At 56.4% G+C, this 23,619-nt stretch overlaps 1 protein-coding gene across 2 annotated transcripts; it reads right to left on the bottom strand.

Moving 5' to 3' along the window:
* Nucleotides 1-87: 87 nt before the first annotated feature.
* Nucleotides 88-21,554, bottom strand: KATNB1 (katanin regulatory subunit B1). 2 transcript variants are annotated; one of them, XM_019455801.2, is made up of 20 exons: nucleotides 21,432-21,554; nucleotides 19,979-20,283; nucleotides 15,656-15,786; nucleotides 12,000-12,117; nucleotides 6,655-6,755; nucleotides 5,971-6,012; nucleotides 5,253-5,336; nucleotides 4,916-5,031; nucleotides 4,417-4,488; nucleotides 4,106-4,256; nucleotides 3,814-4,004; nucleotides 3,569-3,699; nucleotides 3,107-3,157; nucleotides 2,186-2,253; nucleotides 1,927-2,046; nucleotides 1,687-1,836; nucleotides 1,326-1,402; nucleotides 1,171-1,245; nucleotides 795-911; nucleotides 88-492 (listed from the first exon to the last, which is right to left on the bottom strand). In XM_019455801.2, exons 2-20 carry the CDS (start codon nucleotides 20,016-20,018, stop codon nucleotides 360-362), a joined length of 1,968 nt encoding a protein of 655 aa, XP_019311346.1. In that variant the 5' UTR covers nucleotides 20,019-20,283; nucleotides 21,432-21,554; the 3' UTR covers nucleotides 88-359. The 2 variants fall into 2 exon arrangements, with proteins under 2 accessions (XP_019311346.1, XP_019311347.1); XM_019455802.2 differs by lacking the exon at nucleotides 21,432-21,554 and adding an exon at nucleotides 20,411-21,396.
* Between the last annotated feature and the right edge of the window lie 2,065 nt (nucleotides 21,555-23,619).

Raw genomic sequence — 23,619 nt, 5'->3', positions numbered from 1 at the left:
TCTCCTCCGTGAGGGGCCGGGCAGGCAGCCCTGGGCCTGAGAGCGCCACGTGGCCAGAGAATGCCCCTCCAGGCAAACCAACCAGGGAATAGTTACAAATTTAATAAAATCCGCCTTATAAATTACAGCAGCAGCCCCAGGGCGCTCTCTGCTGCCCCAAGAAGCGGGAGTTGGCAAAGCTGGGCAACCACTGCTGGGGAGAAGTTGTCTGAGAGCTCAGGGCTGTGCAGGTGGCCAGTGGGCCAGCGCCACCACCTCCAGGATGGCCGCAGGGCTGCAGCAGAGGCCAGGCAGAGGCTCACGGGCCCAGGAGTGCACAGGGAACAGGAGTGGGGGCTGAGGCCAGACCCAAGAGCTCCTCAGTCCAAACTGGCCATGAGTAGGTGCAGCTCGCGGAAGGCACTGCCGTGGCGGCCACTCAGAGCCGACTTGCTCTTGACGAGGCCACTGATGCTCTTCAGCTGCTTGTAGCAGAGCCGGCACTTGTGTAGCCTGTGGGCAGAGAGGTAGCGCTTGAAGTGCCAGGGCCTCTCCTGTCAGACCACTCCCGCCCTCCTCTTGGAGGCAGGCCAGGACGCAGGACTCATCCGGGCCACGCCTGGGCTCAGGGCAGAGCAGGCCACGGAGCCTGGTCTGCAGCCACCCCCATCCCACGGGGGTAACACGGCCGAGCCACTGTTCCAGGCACAACCTCCTCTATAGGCTGCCTATAGCAAGGCCGTCGCTGAGCAGGCTGGGCCCCCAGGCCCGTGGACCCCGACATCCCAATGCCGACACACGGCTGGGCCCCTCACCTCTCCTCCCGGCTGATGTCCACACCCACAGATGGTGGGGCCGCCAGGATGTCAGTGATCAGGGGCAGAAACCGCTGCAGGATCAGCTTCAGGGAGGTGCAGCCAGTCTGGACATAGCTTCAGAGGCAGATGAATGACGGAGCCACAGACAGAAAGATAAACAGAGAGCAAGGTCCACAAAGACAGAGGGGTAGACGGAGGAACAGGGACAGCACACGCTTGTTCTCAGCGTGGCCTCTCCCGACTTGGCGGGGACGGTAGAGCTGCAAAGCCGCTTCACACAGGCACCAGCCCTGGGGTCCTTCCCGTCGTCCCCGAAGGAGCCTCTTGCCCCTCCCATCCCTGCGTGAGGCAGTTGTGGCTTCCCCACGCCTACCTCTCATATTTGCTCTGCAGAAGCTTCTCGATCTGCGGCAAGACCGTGGTGCACAGGTCCAGCTTCCACAGGGAGCTGGGGAGAGGGCGGGGGACGTGGGCCCTTAGCACCCGGCCCGGCCCGCTCCGCCAGCCCCGTCCACCACAGCGACTTACGCTTTCTGGTTGACAATGTTGAGGAGGTCCACGACCACCGACAGGTCATTGATAGCCACGGCTGAGTCCACCGACGTCTGTGTAAAGAGAGCACCTGTCAGAGGGGACCGGGGACACAGCGGCCCCTGCCTGGGTGTGGTGTGATGGACTTTGTCGTGGGGTGTTAACAAGACTGCACCTAAAGTGATGACCGTGAGGCCCACAAGAGGTGTTCGACAAATGGCAGCTTGTGATGACGATGGTGGCAGAATGGGACATGAAGTCAGCCAGTGTGGTGACAGGGGCCACCCAGCCCCACTGCCCCGCCTTGCGCAGCCTTCTTCTCGGCCAGCCCAACGCCTGGGGGAAAGGTGGTGCTTGCCTTGATGTCACCCGTGGTCCACACGGCCCGCACGGTGTCCAGGTTCTTATGGCGGCTGGTGAGTACCACGCACATGGTGTCGTGGCCTTTGCGGATCTGCGACATGGCGTCCTCGTCGACCAGCTCCGCCTGCTGGGGGATCTTCACGGCCTGTGTGGGACGGGTGCCCACGTGCTGGCAGTGAAGCTCCGCCCTCGCCCATGGGCCTCCTTCCCGCCCTCAGGTTGGACCCCCACTCACGGGCAGGAAGTCAGAGGCCTTCAGCCCAATGGGCTCATTCCGGGTGGCAGGGATGATGGCAGGCTCGGCCTTGGGTGCGGGAGTGGGAGTGACAACCGGGGGCCGGGGCAGGACCTCGAGCTGGTAGGGTCCAGAGCTCAGCGGGTAGCCAGCCTGAGGCCTCCCTGTCTGCCCACCCCGGCACGGGAGGCCCCAACCTTCGCTGGGGACCTCAGCCCCTCTCCCAGCCCCACACTGCACCCTCTACACCTAGACATACATTTGGCACCGGGAACTGCGAGTCCATGGGTGGGCTGGGCTTTGCCGCCTCCTTGGCTGTGGCCGTGTCTGGAGGAAAAGAGAAAGGTCTCTGGGTCAGGTCAGGCCAGAGGGATGGGCGGGAAGAAGGCAGGCCTTGTGGTGGACCTCTGGGTGGCGCCTGTTAACTGGGGGAGATGGGCAGGAACCAGTGGGGCAGCTGAGGAAGGAGACATCAGCAGTGAGGGGTTGGGATGGGGGTGGGGGGGTGGGTTAGGTGTGGGAGGCTCCTGGGAAGGCCTGAGGGTTGGGGTCAGACCTGTCCCCTCCCTTTCCACCCACTCCACCACAGGTCTGGCAGAAAGCAGGCATCAGGTACGGTGTGTGGATGGGACCCAGGGAGTTCCCAGGAGTGGCCATCCTGTCACCTCACTGGGAATGGAGTGGGGGGGGGGGGACATGCAGTGAGTAGATGGTGAGTGGGAAGCACAGGAAATACCACCTTGAGGGCGAATGATGAAATGGCCCCTTGAAGAGGAAGCCAGGTGGAGGAGGGGAGGAATGTGGGGGCTGGCCTCCGGCTCCCAGACCCCAAGACCCGCCCCCCTCCCACCTCCCTCCCACCTGCTGCTTTTCCTGGCTCTCTCTTCTCCACCGGCCCACAGGGGCCCTCCCTCAGCACACCACACCCCTGCCTCCACAGCACGTCCCATCCGCAGACCTAGCAGTGTGGCTGTCTGCCGTCTGTCCTCCTCCCTAGGGTGTGGGCTCTTGGGGGGAGCACCTGCCCGCCTTGCTCATGCTCCATCACCAGGGCCTAGCAGGGGGCCGGCACACAGCAGGTGCTTTTGGGTGAGCCCAGAAAAACTGGAGATGGTGCCACGGCAGATGAGGCCTGGGGAGCTGGTGACCCTGGGAGGCCAAGCTCCGCCGCCCGACTCACCGTCCTCGGGGGGTGCTGGGAAGGGCTCACTTCTTCGGGGTGGTGTCCGACCTGCAGAGGCAAGGAGGGCTGGGGACTGATAATGGCCAGCCTGGGGCTCCTGCCTGAGCCCTCAGAGCCGGGCTGGCCTGGGACCCAGGGGATAGAAGGTGGTCCCCAGGCGCACACACAGCTGCAGACCTGTGACCCCGTTCCTGGTCCCAGGAAACCCCAGGCCTGTGCCCTCCCATCTATTTGCCCCTATGGGGCCTTCCCTTGCTCGGGATGGGCTGGGGCAATGAGTGACCGCGGGGCCTCTGCTGGGGCCTTGAAGACCTGGGACAGAGCCTGGGTTCCAGGTGTAAGCTGGGAATCAAGCCTCGGAAGCACAGCGACATCCACACCGTCCCCCATAAAGCACCGTTGGCCTCCATGCACAGATGGGGGCCCCGGGCTGGGCAGGGGCCGGGGGGCGGGCCTCACTGATGCTGTTCTTGGGCTGGAAGATCTCATTGTACTCCTCGGCGTTCTGGATCTCGGCCCGAGACTCCCGCTCGTCCCGGTCATCCTCGCTGCTAGGGCTACGGCGCTCGCTCTCCGAGTTCTGCTTCACCCTGTGGGGCGGGGCCGAGCCGATAGGAGGCCGGCCCGGCCAGCTGGGGCCGGTCCCCCAAAGCCTTCTCAGTGCCGGCCCGCCTCCTGAGCCCTCTGGGGACTGAGCACCCTACCTCTGCGGCTTGCTGCAGGCCGTGCTGGGCCGCTCATAGATGCGCCGAAGCGGGGCACTAGGGTGGGCTGACTGTTGCGCCAGGGGCCGGCTGTCCTGCACAAGGTCCTGGGCCACGGTGCCTGTCCTGGTGACCCGCGTCAGGTCCACCACATAAGAGGAGACGTTGCTCTGGGAGAAGGCCACACCTATCTGCAGGAAGTGGCAGAGCTGGGGTACGGGAGGGCAGGACCCCAGCAGGGCTGGGGGGGGACGTGAGGGCCTGAGGGGGAGGCGGTGGGTGGCTCTCTCACCAGCTGGTCGTTGCAGACAGCCAGGTCGGCCACCTTGCCCCAGCTGACCAGGACCACGTCAAAACAGCGCTCGGGCTCCCAGCCATAGACGCGCAGAGAGTCCTGGCAGCCACTGTACAGGCAGCAGCCATCGGGGTTGAAGAGGACGCTCCTGGGCCAGGCGAGAGTGGGCCGTGGGTCCCACAAGTCCAGGAAGGCTGTGGGGAGCCCCGGACAGAGGGAGCAGAAGCGGGGACGGGAAAGGCCCACCCATACCCACATCCCATGGCCCCGGAGGAGGGCCCAGACCCGCCACCCAGCTGCCTGCGCACCTGACAGGCCCTGGCTCTCCTTCGATGCAGCTCACCACCTGGAACTTCTCCAGATCCCAGAACCGGATGGTCCTGCAAAGGCAGCCAGGCTGTGCCGGGGAGCCGGCGGCCCCGTGCCAGCCTGCATACGGGCCCGGGGCCTGGAAAGCCCGGTTCTCTGCAAACGCCCATCCCTCTGGGTTGTGGCCACCAAGAGCAAGGCCTAGGGCCAGGGGTTGACCCTACACAGGCAGGCGAGGGGCCTTGGTAGGTGGGAGGTGAGCATGGGCTTTAGATCTGGACATGCCATGACGGCCCAGGACACTGGGGCCCGGGAACCAGGGCTGGGGGTGAGATGGGACCAGGACCCCACCCTGGCACGGCCGGAAGTCAGTTCGGTCTACAGAGCATCACCGGCATAGGACACCTCGGGACAAAGATGGACTGGGACAGAGAAACACACACAGAGGACAGAGATGAGAGGTGGCAGTCATGGGTCACAGGCCTTGCTCCTCCTCACCTGTCAGAGCTGCCAGAAGCCAGGAGGTACTCATTGGGGTGAAACTCCACCACGTTGACAGGTCCCGTGTGACCAGGAAACTCGGACATCATCTTGCCAGCAGTCAGATCCCAGAGCTGGGGCAGGGCAGGAGGGAGGTCAGGACCCGGCCTGGGACCTCGTCTGCCCGCTCTCCCTCTATTCCCACCCCGGCTCTTTATCCATGAGCCGCCTTCCGCTCTGGACAGGCTTGGGATATTCGAGCCCGACTGGGGGTGGGGGGGATGGCGGAGGACCCAGGCCAAGAGTGATCAGCAGACCTCAGCCCGCCCCAGGCCCAGGTCAGGCCAGGAGCTACCTTCACTGTGTGGTCATCTGCGGCCGATGCCAACCACTTCCCGTCGGGGCTGAACCGCAGACACCGCACAGCCTGGCTGTGTCCCTGAGGAGAGGACAGAGCGCCGAGCTCACCGTAGGGGCCTAGGCCCAGCGGGCCTCCCTCCTCACCATCCCGCTCCACCTCGCCCTTGACGAGCAGGTCTGTGAGGGAGGGGTCACGGAGGGTGTCACAGAGGGACACTTCTCATGCACTCATGACTTCCGGTCCTGCAGGATGCTCCAGGAAATCCAGATTTATCGGTCATTCATATTAGTTTGGAAAGCAACATATCTCATGCCTCTTTTTGCAGAGGTACGTGTCCCCTCTTAATGTCAAGGGTCTAAAAACGTCCAAAATTACTTACTAAACTCGGTGCTTCCAAACCCATATGAACAGGAATGCTTTTCACCTAATGACACCTGTCATCTGCCTACAAAGCCAGAGTACGGAGCACAGTTTGGTAAATATGGCTCTGGGAGGAGTCATGGAAAGCGGGGGACCCAGATGGACCGCCCACAGCACTCCTGCTCCGCTCTAGATTCACGTTTCTCACTTGGACCCTCATTTCCCACATCGTCACCCATATGGGACAGAATTCCGCCCCCACCCCACCCCCCGTGCCAGGGTCTGGGCACTACCCCATGCTCCACACCTGCATGGTGCTCGCGGAATGACTGACAAAGGGCGCCCCCCTTACCCTGTATCGGAAGACACAACCTTTCCTCCTGATGTCCCAGAGCTGTGGGGAGACGAGCAGAGGGGCAGAGTCAGGACAGGTCATTACCAAGGTGGGCTTGGCCTCGAGGGGCCAAGCTCAGTCCTGGTGCCCAGCTCAGAGGACGGTGTGCGGCCATGAGCAGAGAGGGGTTCTAGGCACCCCCAGGTCATTATACCCCAAAACGACAGGGTTCTGGAAACTGTTCACTAAAGGTGAGGTTTTTTGTGTTTTTTTTTTGCTGAAAATCTTACATTTTAATTTTTATTTCTTTTTGAGAGAGAGAGAGAGAGAGAGAGAGAGAGAGAGAGAGAGAGCTAGTAGGAGGGGCACGGGGATAGAGGGGACAGAGGATCCGAAGCAGGCTCTATGCTGACATCAGTGAGCCCAACGTGGGGCTCAGACCCACGAACCATGAGATCATGACCTGAGCCAAAGTCGGATGCTCAGCTGCCCGAGCCACCCAGGTGCCCCAAAGCTGGGCATTCTGAGAATGTCTGGCACATGTTTCCACATCCCTCTTCCTTGGAAGTTGCAGACACTACCAGAGGGAAGACGCACCCCCCACAGAGCCAAAAGCTACCTGTGTCGTCCTCAGGTATGACACACAGCCCAGGGCCCACTGCTGGCCCAGCGGGAGACACAGGGCACAGAACAGTGTCGCACCTTGATGTTCGTGTCCTGGGAACCTGAGGCTACAAACTCGCCATACGGGTGGAAATCCAGGCTGCAGATGTTGGCTTTGTGTCCCATAAGTGTGCGAAGAACTGTCAAGGAAGAGAGCAGAGATGGGGCATGAGGCGAACGAGACACCCAGTGGGGGAAGGGCTGCCACGTTCACTTGTGTGTGTGCCTCCATGGTAACCACACAGCAAACCCAAACAGCGATTTTAAAAATAGGAGACAGATCAACCAGAGTCCTACCATGCCGACTGATTTTCCTATTATCCCCCTGATAGATAAAGCCACTTCTGTCATTACCTAAGCCCCCAGGAAATGTAGTGCACGCTCCCTGTAGCTCACGCCCCTGGGCTCGTCCCAGTGTGTGCTCACAAGGACGCTGCCCTAGAGTCAGCAGAGCCAGACAACTACTGCACTCGGTTCACTTACGCTCTCCTGGGCCCTTCCCGCCACAGCTGAGGCAGAAGAGGGGTGCAGGAGAGGTCCATGCTGGGGGAAAAGCTGCTTGGTTGAAAAGAGAAATCCAGGAAGGCTTTTTGGAGGAGGTGGTATTTGAATAGGACATTAGTGGGTGGAGGATGAGGGAGGATATCAGGCAGAGGGAAAAGGGGGGCAAAGGCCCCAACGAGGGCAGTTGGAGGGCATGCCTGGAGTGGCCGTGGTCCTTACACTGGCTGGAGGGTGGCTGTGAGGATGGGACGGGTGCCACGTGAACTGAGAACACAAGGAGGACATGACTGCTGCCATGGGGAACGCACATGACTGCTGCCATGGGGAACGGCTCCCATCCGTCAAGCATTTGCAGGCAGCTCGGTGGCCAGGCCCAGCTCGACCCTCAGGCAAACCTTGTGCTTCTATCTCAGAGTATTTCGGGCACGACTCAGATTTGCTTCTTGTCTCTGGCCTCAAGTGTCTTGCTTGTTAAAAGATTTATCATTTCACCACCTGAATGAAACTGATCATCCCATAAGTGTAGGGGCCAAGGGGTGTGGAATCCAGCCATCCTTAGGTTGAGCCAAGGTGAAAAGGTTGCCTTGTGAGGTAATGAGTTCTCCATTGGAGGTGTTCAAGCAGACTCCAAACATAATGCTTTAGGGACAAGAGAGTTGAGCTCCAAGTACTAGGTCAATTAAAGAAACTCTAGTGTATAATTGCCTCCTTCCCTCAAGGTCCAGGTGCAGGACTCTGGAGCCAGACAGAAAAGGGAGCAGTCTGGCTCTGCTCCTTGCTTGCTACGTGACCCTGGGCAATCCCTTACCCCCATCTGAGCCTCGTAATGGTCATGATCAGAGTTAAGAAAGTAGACATAAGGTGCTTAGCACGGGCCTGCATGCAGTAAGTGCTCGATGATGCCAGCTACAGTTATTCTTGTAATTCCTTTCTGCACGAAAGCTGCTTCCTCTGTCCCCCCAATGGAACCTTCGCCCGTCCTCCGGCCTCAGAGCACATATCCTGGTTCTCTGTCTTCTGACGCCAGTGATGACTCCTCAGTGCCCATGACCATTTGGGCGCTTCCCTCGTCCCCAGGACATCTGCTGAGCATTTCTGGTGTGTGGAGAACAGCCTGAATGACATCAGCACATTAGCACTGCCCCCAAACACCAACAGGAGGTGGGCGAGGACCTAAGGCTCAGAGGGTGAAGCAGCCTGCCTGAGGCCGGTCAGCAGGGCGCAGAGCCAGAATTTAAAGCAGGCATCGGCGTCCTGAGAAGCATGCTTCACCTCGTGACCCTTTACCTGAGTCAAGGGCGCTCATTCGTCTATGGCTCCTAACACAGAGCCAGGTGCACCTAAGGGCAGGATCAAATGAGCTGCTCCGGTCTTTATCTGCCTTGAGGTCAAAGTGCAGCCCTCCGCCCCCTGCCCACCACATCCACCCATCCTACTCACTGCCACTATGCAGCAGGCCCTGTCAGGCGCCAAGCTGGGACCGACCCATTTTTAGCTCCTCCAGAGTGTGACGAGGCACACATCTGTTGACATCTGTTGACTAATTCAACCACCACATCTGTTGCCTATCTAATTCAACCACCGAAACCTGAGCGGCCGCCTCTCCCCACTCTCCGGAGCCATCACATGCCACGGGGGGCTCAGGGGCTGTTTTGCTGGCCAAATCCGGGGCCGGAGGGTACAGACGGGTGCTGGCCCCTGCTCCAGGCCACGCCCACCTCCCAGCCCACTTGCTTTGCACCCCACGGCAAGGCTTCCAAACTCCAGCCCTGCCCCGAGAGGATGTGGCCGGTTCCACCCCTGTGTGGGCCAGATTCGCAAAACGCAGGCTACCTTCCTGTGGGATGGCTGGGCCGACCCACCCTTGCCCTCTGGCTGCGCTGTGGAAAGCAGGCAGGACCACATTCCTCTGGAGTGACTTCTGCCCTTGCTCTTCTGTCCCGGGAGGGCCCCTGGAAGTCCTGCTACTGCAGGGCTCGGTCACAGGATCCCGGAGTTGTGGAGTGGAGGGGCGTCCTGGATCCGTCTGCCCGGTGTGAGGACCTCCAAGGCATCCTAGCTGAGTAGCCGTTCGACCTCTGCCTAAACCCTCCAGTGATGGGCTGCCTTTCGAGGCAACCCACGTGACAGTCAGGCAGCCCTTTTAGAAGCCCCTGTGCACCTGGGACGCCAACTGGCCCGTTGTTTTCACTTAAGCTGTGATGGGAGGGGTGGAGGTCGGCCTGAGGTCTTAGCTCTTCCCGCCAAGGCTGCTGACGGCAGGTTTCCGTCCCAGCATCGAACCCCCCGAGTGGCAGGGTGAAGGGCACTAGGACGGGAGTCTTGATGCCAGGATTTGAGTCCCGAGTTCTGCCACCCCAGCCACCCCTCCTTGGGCCCCGCTTCACCCATGTGTCAAATGAGGGGGCTCTGCGTCAGAATCATCTGGAAGCATACTGAGAGCCAGATTTGGGCCCACGCCACTACTGAATCGGGTTCTCTGGGAGTGAGGTCTGGGCCATGTGTTTGTAATGAGCTCCCTGTAGAGTAGCAAACACTGAGAGCCCAGGGCCCGGGAATCCCACGGGTCGTCGGTCTTCATTCTTTGCCTGCCTCCAGCTCCTCACATTTCCCTCACGTGTGAAGTAGTCACGGCTGAGAAAGCGTGGCACCCTTGGCTCCTCCCTTTTGTCCCTTGCTCCTCAGTGGATGGTGAATGGCCGGTGCTGTCCACTGGGATTCCGATCCAGGTAGAGACTTCCCAGGCACACTGCCTTCTGCCCGAGCCGTTCTGCTTTCTCAGCTGGAGCCCAGCCAGCCGGAGCTTGCTCCTCCCTGGGCCCCGGAGTCCAGCAACACCCAAGCACAGCATGCCCTGCCTGGCTCCCGCGTGTGGCCGGGCAGCGGGAACGCACGTGGAGACACTAAGCGCGCAGCCCCGGTTTGTTATCTCAGGGGCTTTGTCTTGCACATGCAGCCCATCACTGGGCGGGCGAGCATCACCCAAAAGGCCCAGGGGCGACATCTCTCTTGAGGACCATCTACGTAAGAAGACCGCTATTCTTGAGCACAGAGAACCTGGCCACTGGGCACGCGTGGCTGATGGCTGCTGTCCTACAGCAGAGGTCGAGCACACACCGCAGGAGAGGCCCAGAAAGACCTCTGGGTCTCAACCAGGCAAGGGGGCTCTCTTCTGGAAAAAGCAACCTCAGCAAGACCCCCGCCACAGTTTCCTCTCCCGTCCTTCAGGTACCGGAGGGCCTCTGCCCAATATGCTGGAAGGTCCAGGCTGGACACTGGCAAAAAGCAGCGAGCAAACAGGTTTTACTTGGACCTCTCACTGTTGGCCTGCATAGTGTTCTGCAAAAATACTGAACTAGCTGTCAGAAACGGGGGGGATTCCACTGAAAGTTCCAGATTCCCAGCTTCTCCTTAAAAAGTCTGTACGGCGGGGCGCCTGGGTGGCTCAGTCGGTTAAGCGTCTGACTTCGGCTCAGGTCATGATCTCGCGGTCCGTGAGTTCGAGCCCCGCGTCGGGCTCTGTGCTGACAGCTCGGAGCCTGGGGCCTGTTTCAGATTCTGTGTCTCCCTCTCTCTCTGACCTTCCCCCATTCATGCTCTGTCTCTCTCTGTCTCAAAAAAAAATGAATAAACGTTAAAAAAAAAAAAGGCAAAAAAAGTAAATAAATAAAAAGTCTGTACAGCTGGCAACACTGGGCCCAGGCTGCCATGTGGCAGCCCCCCCTGTGAGGGAAGGCAAGACGCCCCACGTGGCCCGGAAGCAAAGGCGCAAGTTTACACACTGAAAGATCCCAGCAAGGATTTAGCATAGGACCAAGGGTCACCACTGCAAAACCTCAGGACACCGGGACAAAGTGCCTGCGAGCAGATACGGGACCCAGGCAACTGCACGCGTCTCCCAACAGCCACCGAACGGGAGCCTAACATGCGATGTCACCGCACCTTCAAAGTTCTGAGGGAAAACTATTTCCGATCTAGAGTTCTACAAACTCTAAAAAATAAATAAACAAGGATGAGGGTAGAATAAAGTCATTTTCAGCCGTGGATGGTCTCTAAAACTGAACCCGTCACGCACCCTCTCTCCGTGAGCTATGAAAGAACGTGCTCCAGCAAAAAGAGGCAGAAAACCAAGGAAGATGGCAAATGTGGACTCTGGCGCAGCCAGGCTCCCGTCACAGAGCTAACTCCTTGACTTCCGTGGGAGGAAGGCAGCAAGAGATGCACAGAAGGGACGGGAGTTGCCACGATACCATGTTCCTCAGAAAAGCGGAGGTAGCGAGACACGAGGCAGGAGGACAGAAGGTTGAGGCCCCTGGAGGATGGGAAGGAGTGAGGTGAAGGCTTCTCATTTCCGTCATGATTATTTGGAGAATGGCCGGCATTTGGCTTTTTAAGCTCTGTACAACTTCTATAAAGATGAAAACCAAGTCCATACAAACAGAGCACAAGGAGACAGAAGACCTACCCGCCCTAGGCCCCATTCCTGCAGGCAACGGTTGCCCAGAGCTGAGAGGCGGCGCCCCCACGTCACGGCGCACGCACCCCGGGCCCCCCCACGGGCCCCCACACTTGTTCACGTGTCTCGCGTAGCCCCTGATGTTCTCCCAGGTTCTGAATCCACACTGACACCCACCCGCCCATCCACAGGTGTCCAGGACATCTCCTGGGCGCCTCCTGGGCGTCAGCACCCAGAGGCAGCAGTGACATCGCTGCTGCCGGGCTCACGGGGGCGGGCAGTCGCCACCCGGTATGGTCAGGTTTCCAGGAGGGAAGCACCCAACAGAGTCAGGACAGGCTTCCCGGAGGAAGCAGCTCATAGCAGAGCCTGAGACAACACGACTGCAGGCGTACATGTGGGGAAAGCAAGCGCAGATGCCTACTTTTGGCAGCTTCTAGGTCCCAGACGCGGATGGAGCCCGACTGGGAGCCGGCCACAATGAGCTCCTCCGGGGTGTTGAGGCGGACGCTCTCCACTGGGGACGTGTGACCTGTCAGGCTCTGTGGAGAGAGGGTAGCAGCTTCAGGGCACTGTGTGGAGAAGCCCCCACTGCTGCCCCAGTTTCTGGCTCCCCAGGAAGGACATCAGCAAGAGATGGCTCAGCAGGGAGGCTCTCCCGCACGCAGGCTGGGCAGCCACTTCTCTGGGCCTCGGCCTCCAGGGCCCAAAGGGAGCCAGAGCCCGGTCACGCTCCAAACCCCTCCCGCTGCCCGGTGTGCCCCAGATGAGGACATCGTTTGCCCAAATGGCCCTGGGCCCCTTACAGGGGAGCCGCTGACCCTCCAGCCCTGAGTCCAAACCACTAAGCTCTGCTTCCCCCTGGGCTCTGCTTCCATTCCCACCCTGCCCGGCCATGCTCCTCAGGAGGAGAAACCCTGACAGAACCGAGGCCCGGCTGGTCAATGGCACACACCTCACCCCTCTGGAATGCCTGGATCCCCGGGGGTTGCCCCTGGCGGAAAACCCGGCCACACTCCCAGGCAGGGGCTGGTGGAACCCAGAGAGCTTGGCAGTGACTCTACTGTTAAAAACTCTCATCCAACTCAGCGCAGGCCAAAGCGGGGCAGGGCTGGGGCAGGGCTGGGGCAGGGCTGGGGCAGGGCTAAGCCAGGTCCCAGCCCAGCCCCTTAGAGGGGTGGGAGGTGCTGGCATTTCCAGCTTTCTGGAGAGAAGGCTGGAATGTGAAGTCCATGGCATCTGTCACTCCCCGCCCAGCACTGGCCACCTCGAGGCACAGTGGTGACTCCATCATTGTCTGCTAAGACGATGTTCCGAGGGAGGGGTGGAGATGGCAGGGGAAACTGCTCCCCAGCAGAACTACCCAAAGGCCAGACAGTCACAAGCAGCCTGTGTGACTCACAGACGTCACCAGTAGGAGTATAAATGAGTAGAAACTCCTTGGGGGGCCAGTGGGCAAAATGTGTCCACACTTAGAAATGCACATTCCCTGCATGCCACAACCCTACCTCTGGGGGCCTCCTCTGCACGCGCTCAAACACATGGCAAACAAAATAGACACAAGGTCGTTCACCGCAGGGAATCTTTTACACAAAAGACTAGAAGCCATATAAGTGCCCATCGGAGGAAACTGGTCAGCTAAGCTGTGGTCCTCCATGCAACAGAAAACTTATTACTTGGCCATAAAAATGAATGAGGGAACCGTCCGAATTATAATAAAGACTCATCTTCATGACACTTCAGGTGAGAAAAGGTGAACGGTGTATACAGAATACTGTCTGTATATTAAAAAAACAAAAACAAAAACAAAAACAAGAAGGGGGAAAATTCTGGAAGGATATAAACTAATCAGAAACTGTGCTGTGGTGGTCCGTAGGGAAGAAAGTGGGAATCGGGGGAGGAAAGAAGACCTTTCACTGCTTACCCTGGATCATTTGGATACTGAACTATACGAAGCTCACACATACTCAGAAACACACAAACAGGTAAAAGTGGACCGTCTATAGGGGGCGTAGCATGGGCCTGAATCCGAAGGTGAGCAAGAAGGTGGCGGGCGTGAGGAGCTGAGAGGCCTGGCATGCAGTGTGTAAGCAGGGGAGACATGGGGGGAGGCCTGCAGGCTGACCCCAGCGTAAGAAGGGGGTTCCCCGCCGTCTGGCAGGGGACGTGAGCATGGGGTCACCTCACGTCCATTTTGGTTGGTCTTTATTGATTCGTTTTCAATCAGTATGTGTTGCTTGGGCATTTTGGGGGTGGGGGTAGGATACACTTGAATCCCAAGAATAAAGTGAAGCGAAACAAAGCAATTTCAATTCTGTTCTTTTTTTTTTTTTTTCAACATTTTTTTTTTTTTTTTTTTTTTTTTTATTTTTGGGACAGAGAGAGACAGAGCATGAACGGGGGAGGGGCAGAGAGAGAGGGAGACACAGAATCGGAAACAGGCTCCAGGCTCCGAGCCATCAGCCCAGAGCCTGACGCGGGGCTCGAACTCACGGACCGCGAGATCGTGACCTGGCTGAAGTCGGACGCTTAACCGACTGCGCCACCCAGGCGCCCCTCAATTCTGTTCTTTACCCTGGCCCTGATTCAGCTTGGATCTCAGTTCTTGGCTGCATCTCACAGAAATACTGAGGTGATTAAGTTTCTACTAAAAAAAAAAAAAAAAAAAAAAAAAAAAAAAATCACTTCCTATCCCTTATCTTTATCTTCACGTGGCCAAGAATCATAAGAATGTTAATACCCTGCGCTGGCAAGGTCGTGGGGGGGGTGGGGTGGGGAGGGCATGTCCCCATTCTTCTGGCAAGAATATAAATTGATTTCTGGAGGGCAATTTGGCAATATGTTTCGAAAGCTTTTTAAAAAGTGCACACCCTCAGATAATGCAACCATCGCAGATCTGTTCAAAGATTGAGGTAGATGAGGATGTTCCCCTCTGTGGCTGAGCAGAGCCACAGCACTGGAAATAACCTTTAGGCCGGGAACAGGGCAATGGCTAAGCTAATTCCGGCTCATCCCTACAATGGAATACCAGGAAGTCATTAAAAATCACGCTGTGGGGGCGCCTGGGTGGCTCAGTCGGTTAAGCGTCCGACTTCAGCTCAGGTCACAATCTCACGGTCTGTGAGTTCGAGCCCCGCGTCAGGCTCTGGGCTGATGGCTCAGAGCCTGGAGCCTGCTTCCGATTCTGTGTCTCCCTCTCTCTCTGCCCCTCCCCAGTTCATGCTCTGTCTCTCTCTGTCCCAAAAATAAATAAACGTTAAAAAAAAAAAAATTAAAAAAAAAAAAAAAATCACGCTGTGGAAGGATATTTGTTGACACCGGAAAATGCTTGCAAACAATAAAGACTGTTTTCTTTCCAGGCTGCAGAGGAATAGGATAGTGCTCCAAAAATATATGGTTATATATTGCCATGATGCACATGTGTGCACGTTTGCACGTGTGTATGTGTATGCCTGTATATGTATCTGTATCAGCACCCAGAAGGGCATAGACCAAAATACCAAGTGTAGTGGTCTTTGGATGATGGAAATAGATGTAATTCATTTTTGTATTTTCCTCCTTTATGTTTTCCTGTTTTGGAGGCAGTTTGGGGCAATGAATTCATTGTGTGACAGGGAGAAAGTGTTATTAAAGAACCAGCTCGCTAATCAGCTTCAACCTGGTGCCCTCAAATCTTTTTTGTGGAAGGAGACAGGGAATGATTCAAAGTAACCTCCAAGCGCAGCTGACAGGTGGGCAGATGGGCCAGCGGGCAAACCTCAATCTTGAGCCCATGGGCTTATTTTAGCTGTCTCACATAGGCTCCCCAGAATTCTGTCCACCAGCAGGGGACTTCCCCATTCCTGAGGGCTAGCTACTGTCCCAGCCATCCGGGGTTGTCCTGGGCCTCCCTTGAGCAGATGGCTGCGGGCCGGGGAGGTGGGCACTGATGTCGTGCTGTGTCCCCCTAGCCTCCGGGTGCCCTAGACCTGACAGAGCCTGCAAAGCCACCTGCTCCCCAAGGCCCGACCCCACCCTGCTCCCCAAGCCCGTCCCCTCCCTGGGCTTTTGTCCTGTTTTCCGCAGGCTAGCGAGGCTCACCATGATGCAGTTGGGTTTGTTGATGGACCACAGGTTGACACGGCAGTCATCTCCACCAGTAGCCAGCAGCCGCCCGGAGGCTTTGCCCAGTACCAGTGAGGACACATTGCTGGCGTGGGCAACAATCTCCTCTACACGAGAAAGGACAGGAGGAAAAGGCATTCAGAGAAGGTGGCCCCTGGTCCTGGCACGTGAAGCCCAGGCGGAGGGCTCTGCCCACTACAGCTCCCCTTTGGAGACACCCTGCCATGAGCCGAGGCCTGGCTGCTAGGACAGGCCTTGCACCTGAGGCAGAAGTGACTATTTCTCAACCTTAGGCATTCCTGTCCCACACTCCAGCCTGACGGTTTTCTCCTTTTTCTGCATATAAACTGATAGTATTTTTATGTTTACCATGCTCAACTTAAAAAAATGACTTGCCTTTTGTATTTAGCTCTTTCTAAATAAAGACAATTAAGCGGTAAAATTCATAAAGTCACGAGATTGATATGTTCATTATACTTTATCTATAATACAAAACAAAAACAATTATTAAAAGAAAAAATATTGACCCACATACCACCTAAGCATCTCTCTGGGGCTGCTTGCTACACACATAAACCCACTTTGGAGAACATACTTGGACCATTCAGGTCAACTCTAGACAAGCTATCTCCAAGTGAGCTCACCCAGGGCTTTAGCCCGCAGCTTCAGAATCATGGACCAGGTTCTGGTCTGAGCTCTGCTACTGTAGGCTGTGTGGCCTTAGAGTAGTCACTTACCCTCTCTGAGGGCTGGGTTCCTCCTCTGGTAAATGGAGGTAATAACAGTGCTTGGTTCATTGAGTTGCTGAGGATTCCCTGAGAACATTCTGTTAAGCCGTGCTCAGTGGTTGTTAACAAGGCTAAGGCACAGAGAGTGGGCACTGGGGGCCCCGGCAGGCATAGGCGGGTGGGCTGCCTGAGGGTGGGAGGCCCGGGTGTGAGGGGTGGGAGTGAGGGCTGACCAGACAGAGTGGGAGGTATGGCCCCGGTGGGCAGCCATGAGGGCCCCTAGCCAGGACTGCTGAAGCTGCAGGGGGGAAGCAGACGTAAACCACAGAGGGTCTTATCAGTGCTCCAAAGGGAACAAACATGAGCAAGGAGCTAAGAGGCAGCCCAGGCCTCGAAGCCAGACCCTAAGTGACTTCCTCCTGGGAATGAGGAAGACAGAGGACAGGTCTCCCCACACCAGCATAGGGAAAACCCCAAAATGCCGACGCCCTGAGGCAACCGGGAGGCCGGCTTGGGTGACGCTGAGGAAAAGGGCTTGCAGTTGTTGCATAGAGGGCCTCTCCTGCACTCCGGCCTCCACCCTGCCTGGGGGTCTCTGTGGCACTGGCTTCGCACCACAGGGCGGGTGGGAAATGGGGCCTAGGAAGGCTGCTTGTCAGGAAGTGTGGCTCAGAGGGGATGTCATCAAAACTGCCCTGAGGACCAGACCCCAGGCTCACTGTCACAGATGATGCGCCACCTCAGGGCCCCGCCCGGCCAAAGCCCTGCACAGGCTGAGTCCAGCCCCAGCAGAGGCCCAAGTGTCAGCGGAGGCCTCGGGAACCCCATCACTGGACTCAAGGGAGCTGAGTCCCTCCCTAATCTGCATCTCAACTACAGGCAGTTCTGTCCTCTAGACACTGTAGGGACAGATCCCTGGGGTGTTCTGGGGCTTTGGCCACAGACTCTTGTCCGTTCAAGAGCTTCTGTTGGGACCTAGTGACTTCCCAACCCAGAAAGAGAGCACCCACCTTCTCCCTGAGCACTCAGTTCCCAAGCCTTGGGCCTTCTCCCCTTCTCTGAAAACACTCCCTGCATGCACTGCCCTCCACTTGTGACCTACCTAAAGGCCTGGGTGTCTACCTTGGCTCTCACCCTTCCCAGGGAAACCTCTGGCTGGGCTCCACCTCACCGGGCTTTCTTGGGCACACTGCCACCCCTCTCTGGGCCTCAGGACTACTGCCCCTTAATTCATATATAAATGTTTCCTGGGCGGCTGCTCCAGGCCCAGCACTGGGGAGAATGTGGGGAACAACAGTGAGAAGGTTCCTGTGTTTATGCTATAGCCTGATCAGATGGGTCCTGGGACATGGCATCCCTCTCGAAGAACCACAGATGTTGGGGTAAGAAGGATGTGGAGGTTGGGTCTTTCTAGAGGGGCTCAGCTCACTCCCCTCTAAGCAGCCTGACCAGGGTCTCTGGCCTGATGGGAGCCCCTGGAGGAGCCGGGGACCAGCAGGAGAGGGAGGTACACCATGGGCACCAGGCAGAGGAGGCTTCGGCACGGGGCACTGGCCTAAGAACTCTCCCTCTGGCCTGAAGGACAGCAACCACCAATGGCCCAGGCCTGGGTACCGAATTTTAGTGCAAACAAATAAAATTCCTCACAGCATCTCTTGGCAGGCCAGGCTGATGGCTGCTGCTCCACCCTCTGGCCCAGGCCTGTGCCAGTTTCTCAAGCTCAGTTGGTACAACCTGGGCCCCACGTCCCGGCTAGAGCCGGGGACACTGCATTCTGACAGAGGTGCTGAGGATTTGCATCCTAAATGGAAGGTGCAGAGAATTGGGTTTCAATGACCCAAACTGGCCTAGCACCTTCTGATCTTTGCTGGACTCTAAAGCCACAAGGAGCAGGGATCATTTGGCTTTGGGGTCTTCAGACAGCTTATACTCGTGGCGGCTGCTATGCACATGAACTTGTCAGCAGAACCGACATGCCTGATCATATTACCTCTTGTTTGAACACTTTGATGGCTTGATCTTGCCTTTAAGATAAAGCCAGGGCCTCGGAAGGGCTGGGGTCCCGTGGACAAGTGCCCCCAAAGGCCCCAACAGCCTCATGTGACACACTCTCTCCACTGCTGTGAGGCAGCCTTCTTTGAGCCCTTCCAACATACCGAGCTTCCTGCCCCAGGGCCCTTGTATGTGCTATTTAGGCAGCCTACAGCACTCCCCTACCCTGACCATTATCTAGTTAATGGACTTGAAGCACAGGTCTCAGCTTGGAATCAGAGAAGGAGAAATGGAGGGGTGTGGTTATTTGATTCCTGCCTGTTGCTCTCCTCAGGCTCTGAGCCCCGTTGCACAGGGACCTCATCTATTTTGCACGCCACACCCCCCCTCTGGACTGTCTCCTCAGTGCCTGATTCTATGCTCAGGAAAGACCAGCTATGAGGGAATATATAAGCCCCAAAATTACAGAGCCACTCTGTCCAAACTGTACTCTCCTTGGGAGTCCATAACAGGGTTCTCCCAGAACCCTAGGGCTAAGAACAATTTGAAACTGCCCAAACTTCTCATTTTACACATGAGGACACTAAGATCCAGCAAAGAGCTTTGCCCAGGTTCTGAAAACAGCTCAGAGGAGCCTTGCAAGCTTCCGAAAACAGCTCAGAGGAGCCTTGCACAGCTTCCGAAAACAGCTCAGGGAGAGCTCATAGCCAAAGGTGACCAGTGTGGGCACAGCAAATCTATGCCAACCAGTTATTATAGGTCAGAGGGACCTTTGGATCCTCAAGATCCTTTCCAGGGGTCCAAGAGAAAACTATTTTCAGAATAACACCGAGATGTACGTGACTTTTACCCTCTCGTTTGCTCACAAGCATACATGGGATTTTGGGGGGGAAGACATGTGATGACATCATCACAAATGGCATGTTTGACTGTATATGCTTGTGTTTTAAAATGTCTGGGTGTTAATTCCTAACGTGTAAATATGGATAACTCCCATAAACAAAAAGCCGTCAGGGTCTTCAACAATTTTTAAGAGTATAAAGAGGTACAAAGATCAAAACGTTTAGAACTGCTAGTGGAGAATAACGTGAAGATGGGTGATGCTGCTCAGTCACATTCCAGACCCTTTTGCCAGCATCCCTCAGCCTCCCCTCTCACCCCCACCCCCACTCCAAGATGCCCCACCTCATGGGGGAAGCCCGACTCGTGAGATGTCTGCAAATGCCAAGAACACCTCTTGGCGTTTCTCTAATCCCGCCTGTCAGCCTAACTGCGCTGAGAGCTGCTTTTATGTTCATCACCTCGCTTGGGTCTCACAGCAACTCTGGAATGTAGGTGTGATCATCTCACTACACAGACAGGAAGTTAAGCCTCAGAGAGGTTAAGTCACCTGCCCAGTGTCACCCAGCTAAGAAGGGCCAAAGTCATGATTTGCCTCCTGGTGTATCTTACTGCAAAGCTGGGAGTCTCTCTCTGTGCCAAGAACAGGAGACAAAGCTGGGGGTTCTGGCTCTCCAGCAACAAGCAGCTAACAGAATACACGGGGTGAGCAAGAAAAAAAAGAGAGAAAATCACTCACGCAACTTCCAGGCCGTCTTGGTGACCACGGGGGTTGCCATCCTTCAACCGGCTGCACCTGAAGCTCTGCCCACAAAATAGACTGTGCTTTCCTCCAGGGGTGGGGGTGGATCCCCCCCAGGATCCGCCAATCAAGTTGGCAAGGAGTTCCCACACATCCAGGCAGAGGGAATGCCTCGACTCTCAGCTCCGGATTGCCTCCTGGTTTTAAATCATTCACAGCAGCCACAGCAGCAGCCTGTGTGTGCCCGTCAGGATCCTGGATTGTGGAATGTCAGGCTTGAGCCATCTCAGCTCAACCCTGGGCTGGAACACAGACAGAAACGATGGCTTGTTAGAAAACACTTGGTATGAGTTCGCCAAACTCTGGGCTTGCAGAACTACAGCTGCAGCTCCCTGGATCACCAAGGCCACTTGACAAAGAGACACCCACCAAAGCCACCAGAGCCAGGAGCTGCACTGCCAATCGGGTTTGAGAATCTGGAGGAGGCACCTCAGGCAGGGTGACTTGGGACCCAGGGAAAAAAGGTCCTCCCAGATGCCGGGATGATGGGATGGGAGGAGGCTCTGTTCCAGGAGGCTGGCCGCCTGAAGTGCAGCAGCCGCAGTGGGGCGGGGAAGACCACATGTCCGCAGTTCAGACAGATCTCTGGGAATGACTGCTGTGTCTGACGCTATGGCAAGGGGGTGGAGTCAGAGGCTAAGCTTATGGGCCCAAGAGAGGCACTCCAGAGACAGGCATTTAAGTCTTCTCTGGGTAGAATCTCAAAGAGGGCCCCGAGGGTCCAATCCCTCCGTTCGTGGCAAGGAAACTACTCCTGGCCCTGGCAATTCCCAAGGACAGACTGGGAACTAGGTCTCCAGTCTGGGCATGAGTCAGTATGACTCCTCAACTCTAAAAGGCCACCTCATGAAGCCTTCTACCCTTTTCTTCCAAGCCTCTTTCCCATGAACCCTCTCCTGTCCGTCCCCTCTCTCCTGGATTCCCCAGTTCTGCCTCTCTAGTCCGCCGTTTGTTCCCTTTCTCCTGGCTGCCTGTGTCCCCCATCCGTGCATATCCTGTCTCCTGGGCTCCCTAACTTGACCCCTGCCTCGCCAGACCCCCTTTATTTCCCTCCCCACTCTGCTATCAGTATCCCCCCATTCATTCACTCTCCTGCTTCCAGTGTCCCTATTCACCGCCTATCCTCCTGCAGACCCCCAGCTCCGCTTCCGGCCTCCCGGGTTTTCTCCTCCGGCCCCCAAGCCCGTCCCGCCAGTCCCGCCCGTCCCGAGGCTGGGGCTGGTCCCACGGCCTCGCCAAATCCTCCCACTCCTCTCGGCTTGCGGGGCACGGGCTCCAACTTCCCCCCGCCCGGAGCTCTCTCCGCCACGGCGCGGCTCGGCCCGGCCTGGAGTGGCCCGGTCCAAGGCCCATAGGGCCCCTTTCCTCCTCGCCCCCTCGCCCACTCCACCTGCAGCTGAGGCTCCGGAGGCCGAGGCTCCTCTCCAGGCGCGACCCCCACTTGCCTCCATCCCCTGCCCTGATTGGCCGCTGCTTGACAACCGACCCTCACAACAAAACCTCCGGCTCAGAGCCCCGCCCTCCTCACCACCCGCACCAATGAGCCGCCGCGAGCGCTCCACCTCCAGCCAGGATTGACCAATCGAAGAAGGCGCTTCTGCCGCTTTTCCCAAGTACCCGCCCTCTTTTCCTGAATTGGGACTAATCACGAGGAAGGAGAATTCAAGAGCCTCCCCTCAGCTTCTAATTAACCAATGAAGGCTGTCATTTCCTTGGTCCCGCCTCCACCTCAAACTTTCCCTTTCCTCCGCTTTCCTTCTCTCCCTCAAACTTAATTCGCGTTTGAAAGCATTTCGAGCCGCCCTCCAATGCCGGCTGCGCCAATCGCTTTAGCAACCGTCCCAATTTAACCAATAAGCTTAAGCCTTATTGGAAAACCCAGTTCCCAAGTAGCCAATGGGGAGGGGACATCGGGAGCAGCGTGAAGCCACGGACCTTCCATCTTGGAGGGGGGCGAGGAGGTGAAGTTTTATCACTTTGCTGTAGTTCCTGCTCCTTCCCTCTAGTCGGGGGCGGTGCTGCGGTGGTCTAAGAACTTTACTGCTCTTCTCTGGCTCGGACTGGAGACCTTCAGGGAGACGGAGCTTGATCCCGGGTGCGAGCCGGGAGTGGAGATCCGGGGTGCTGCCCCACGGCCCGGCGTCGGTGAATGGATGTGTGGGCTGCCACCTTAAAGGCACCACCAACCAGAAATCGGAGAGAGGCCGGCTTCATTTGATTCGTGGGCAGGAAAGGCTTAGGGAAGGGCCGTGACAGGCTGGAGCCGGGGCCCCACACGTGGCCAGGCCGCCTAGGAACCGCTCATTAGGGACTCGAGCCCAGTGGTGATGCCCAGGGCCTGGTGCCTAAAGACCCCCGAACCTCCCCGTTTATCCGCCAGCCGCTCACTGCAGCTCAGGGCAGCTTGATCTCTTGTAACGCACCTGACAATCCTAAGAAGTAGGAATTCCTGTTCCGATTTACGGATAAGGAAACTTGAGGTCCAGATTAACGCGCTTGTAATAGGCCACACGAGAAAAAAGAATGGTGTCCGGATTTGAACCGTTGTTGTTAAAGCAAAGTCTGCGGATTTCTCCACGGTACTGCACCCCCTGCCAGAGAGAGGCAGAGGGTCCACCCTCACGTTGTACTTTTGGGAAGTGGGTGGAGAGAGGTATCAAAAGAGGACTAGATGAGCAGAATAAAATCTGATTGATCAAAGCTGTCCACTCTGTATTTCCCCTCAACTTTTTATTGTGAAAAACTTCCCAGAGAAAACTTGCAAAGAATTCTACAATGATGTGTAATAGTTTTAATAGTACAATTCACCTGGTGGATAATCCAACACTTGCTAACATTTTTCCGTATTTGCTTTGTTCATGTATGTATGTTTGCTGAGTGATTTGAAAGTTGTAAACATCAAGACATTTTGCCCTCAGTGGCACTAAAATGCTGAGCACGTACCTCTTAAGAATAAGGCTTTGGTCCTGATAAACATTAAATCACCACATTTAAAACAACAACAACAACAAACTAATAACTCCCTAACATGCAGTCCAGATTTCCCCAATCATCCCCAAAAGCTATGTAAAACTTTTTCTAGCTAGGAAACAAGATTCACCACACCTGGCTCTTTAACTCATTTTGTTCCAGTCCAACTTTTTTTTTTTTTTTTTTTAAATAACATTGATCTTTTGAAGAGATTGATCAGGACTTTTACCTTGTAGACTGTCCCACATTATGATTTTGTCTCACTGTTTCCTTCTAGTGTTATTTTTGTTTCTTTCCCTCTGAATTTCCTGTAAATTAGAAGTTAAAACTTGATTAGATTCAGGATCAGCATTTTAAAATACTTTGTACTGAAGTATCACGCACATGCTCCAAAGGGCATAGACTCTAAGTGTCAAAGTGAGTTTTCGCAAACTGAACATGCTCAGGTCAGGAACATTACAAACTTCCCAGAAGCCCCCCATGGTGCTCCCTCACATTCACTAACCCTTACACCCCAAGAGCAGTGATTATTCTAATACCATCAATTAATTTGTCTGGGTCCCCCCTCCCCCCCCATATAAACGGAATCAGGCAGCATGTACTTTTTT

Source organism: Panthera pardus, unplaced genomic scaffold, assembly GCF_024362965.1.
Source record: "Panthera pardus isolate Hobbes unplaced genomic scaffold, ASM2436296v1 HiC_scaffold_18, whole genome shotgun sequence".
NCBI classification, from domain to species: domain Eukaryota; kingdom Metazoa; phylum Chordata; class Mammalia; order Carnivora; family Felidae; genus Panthera; species Panthera pardus.
The sequence above is the reverse complement of the archived record's forward strand: the minus strand, read 5'-3'. Positions and strand labels throughout refer to the sequence as shown.

Excerpts from the sequence above, each read along its gene's own strand:
- KATNB1 (XM_019455801.2), bottom strand. The coding sequence starts at position 20,018 with ATGGCAACCCCCGTGGTCACCAAGACGGCCTGGAAGTTGC. Across the intron at positions 5,032-5,252 it reads CAGATGACCACACAGTGAAG|CTCTGGGATCTGACTGCTGG; the intron begins GTAGCTCCTGGC and ends GCCCTGCCCCAG. Across the intron at positions 493-794 it reads GACATCAGCCGGGAGGAGAG|GCTACACAAGTGCCGGCTCT; the intron begins GTGAGGGGCCCA and ends CTCTGCCCACAG.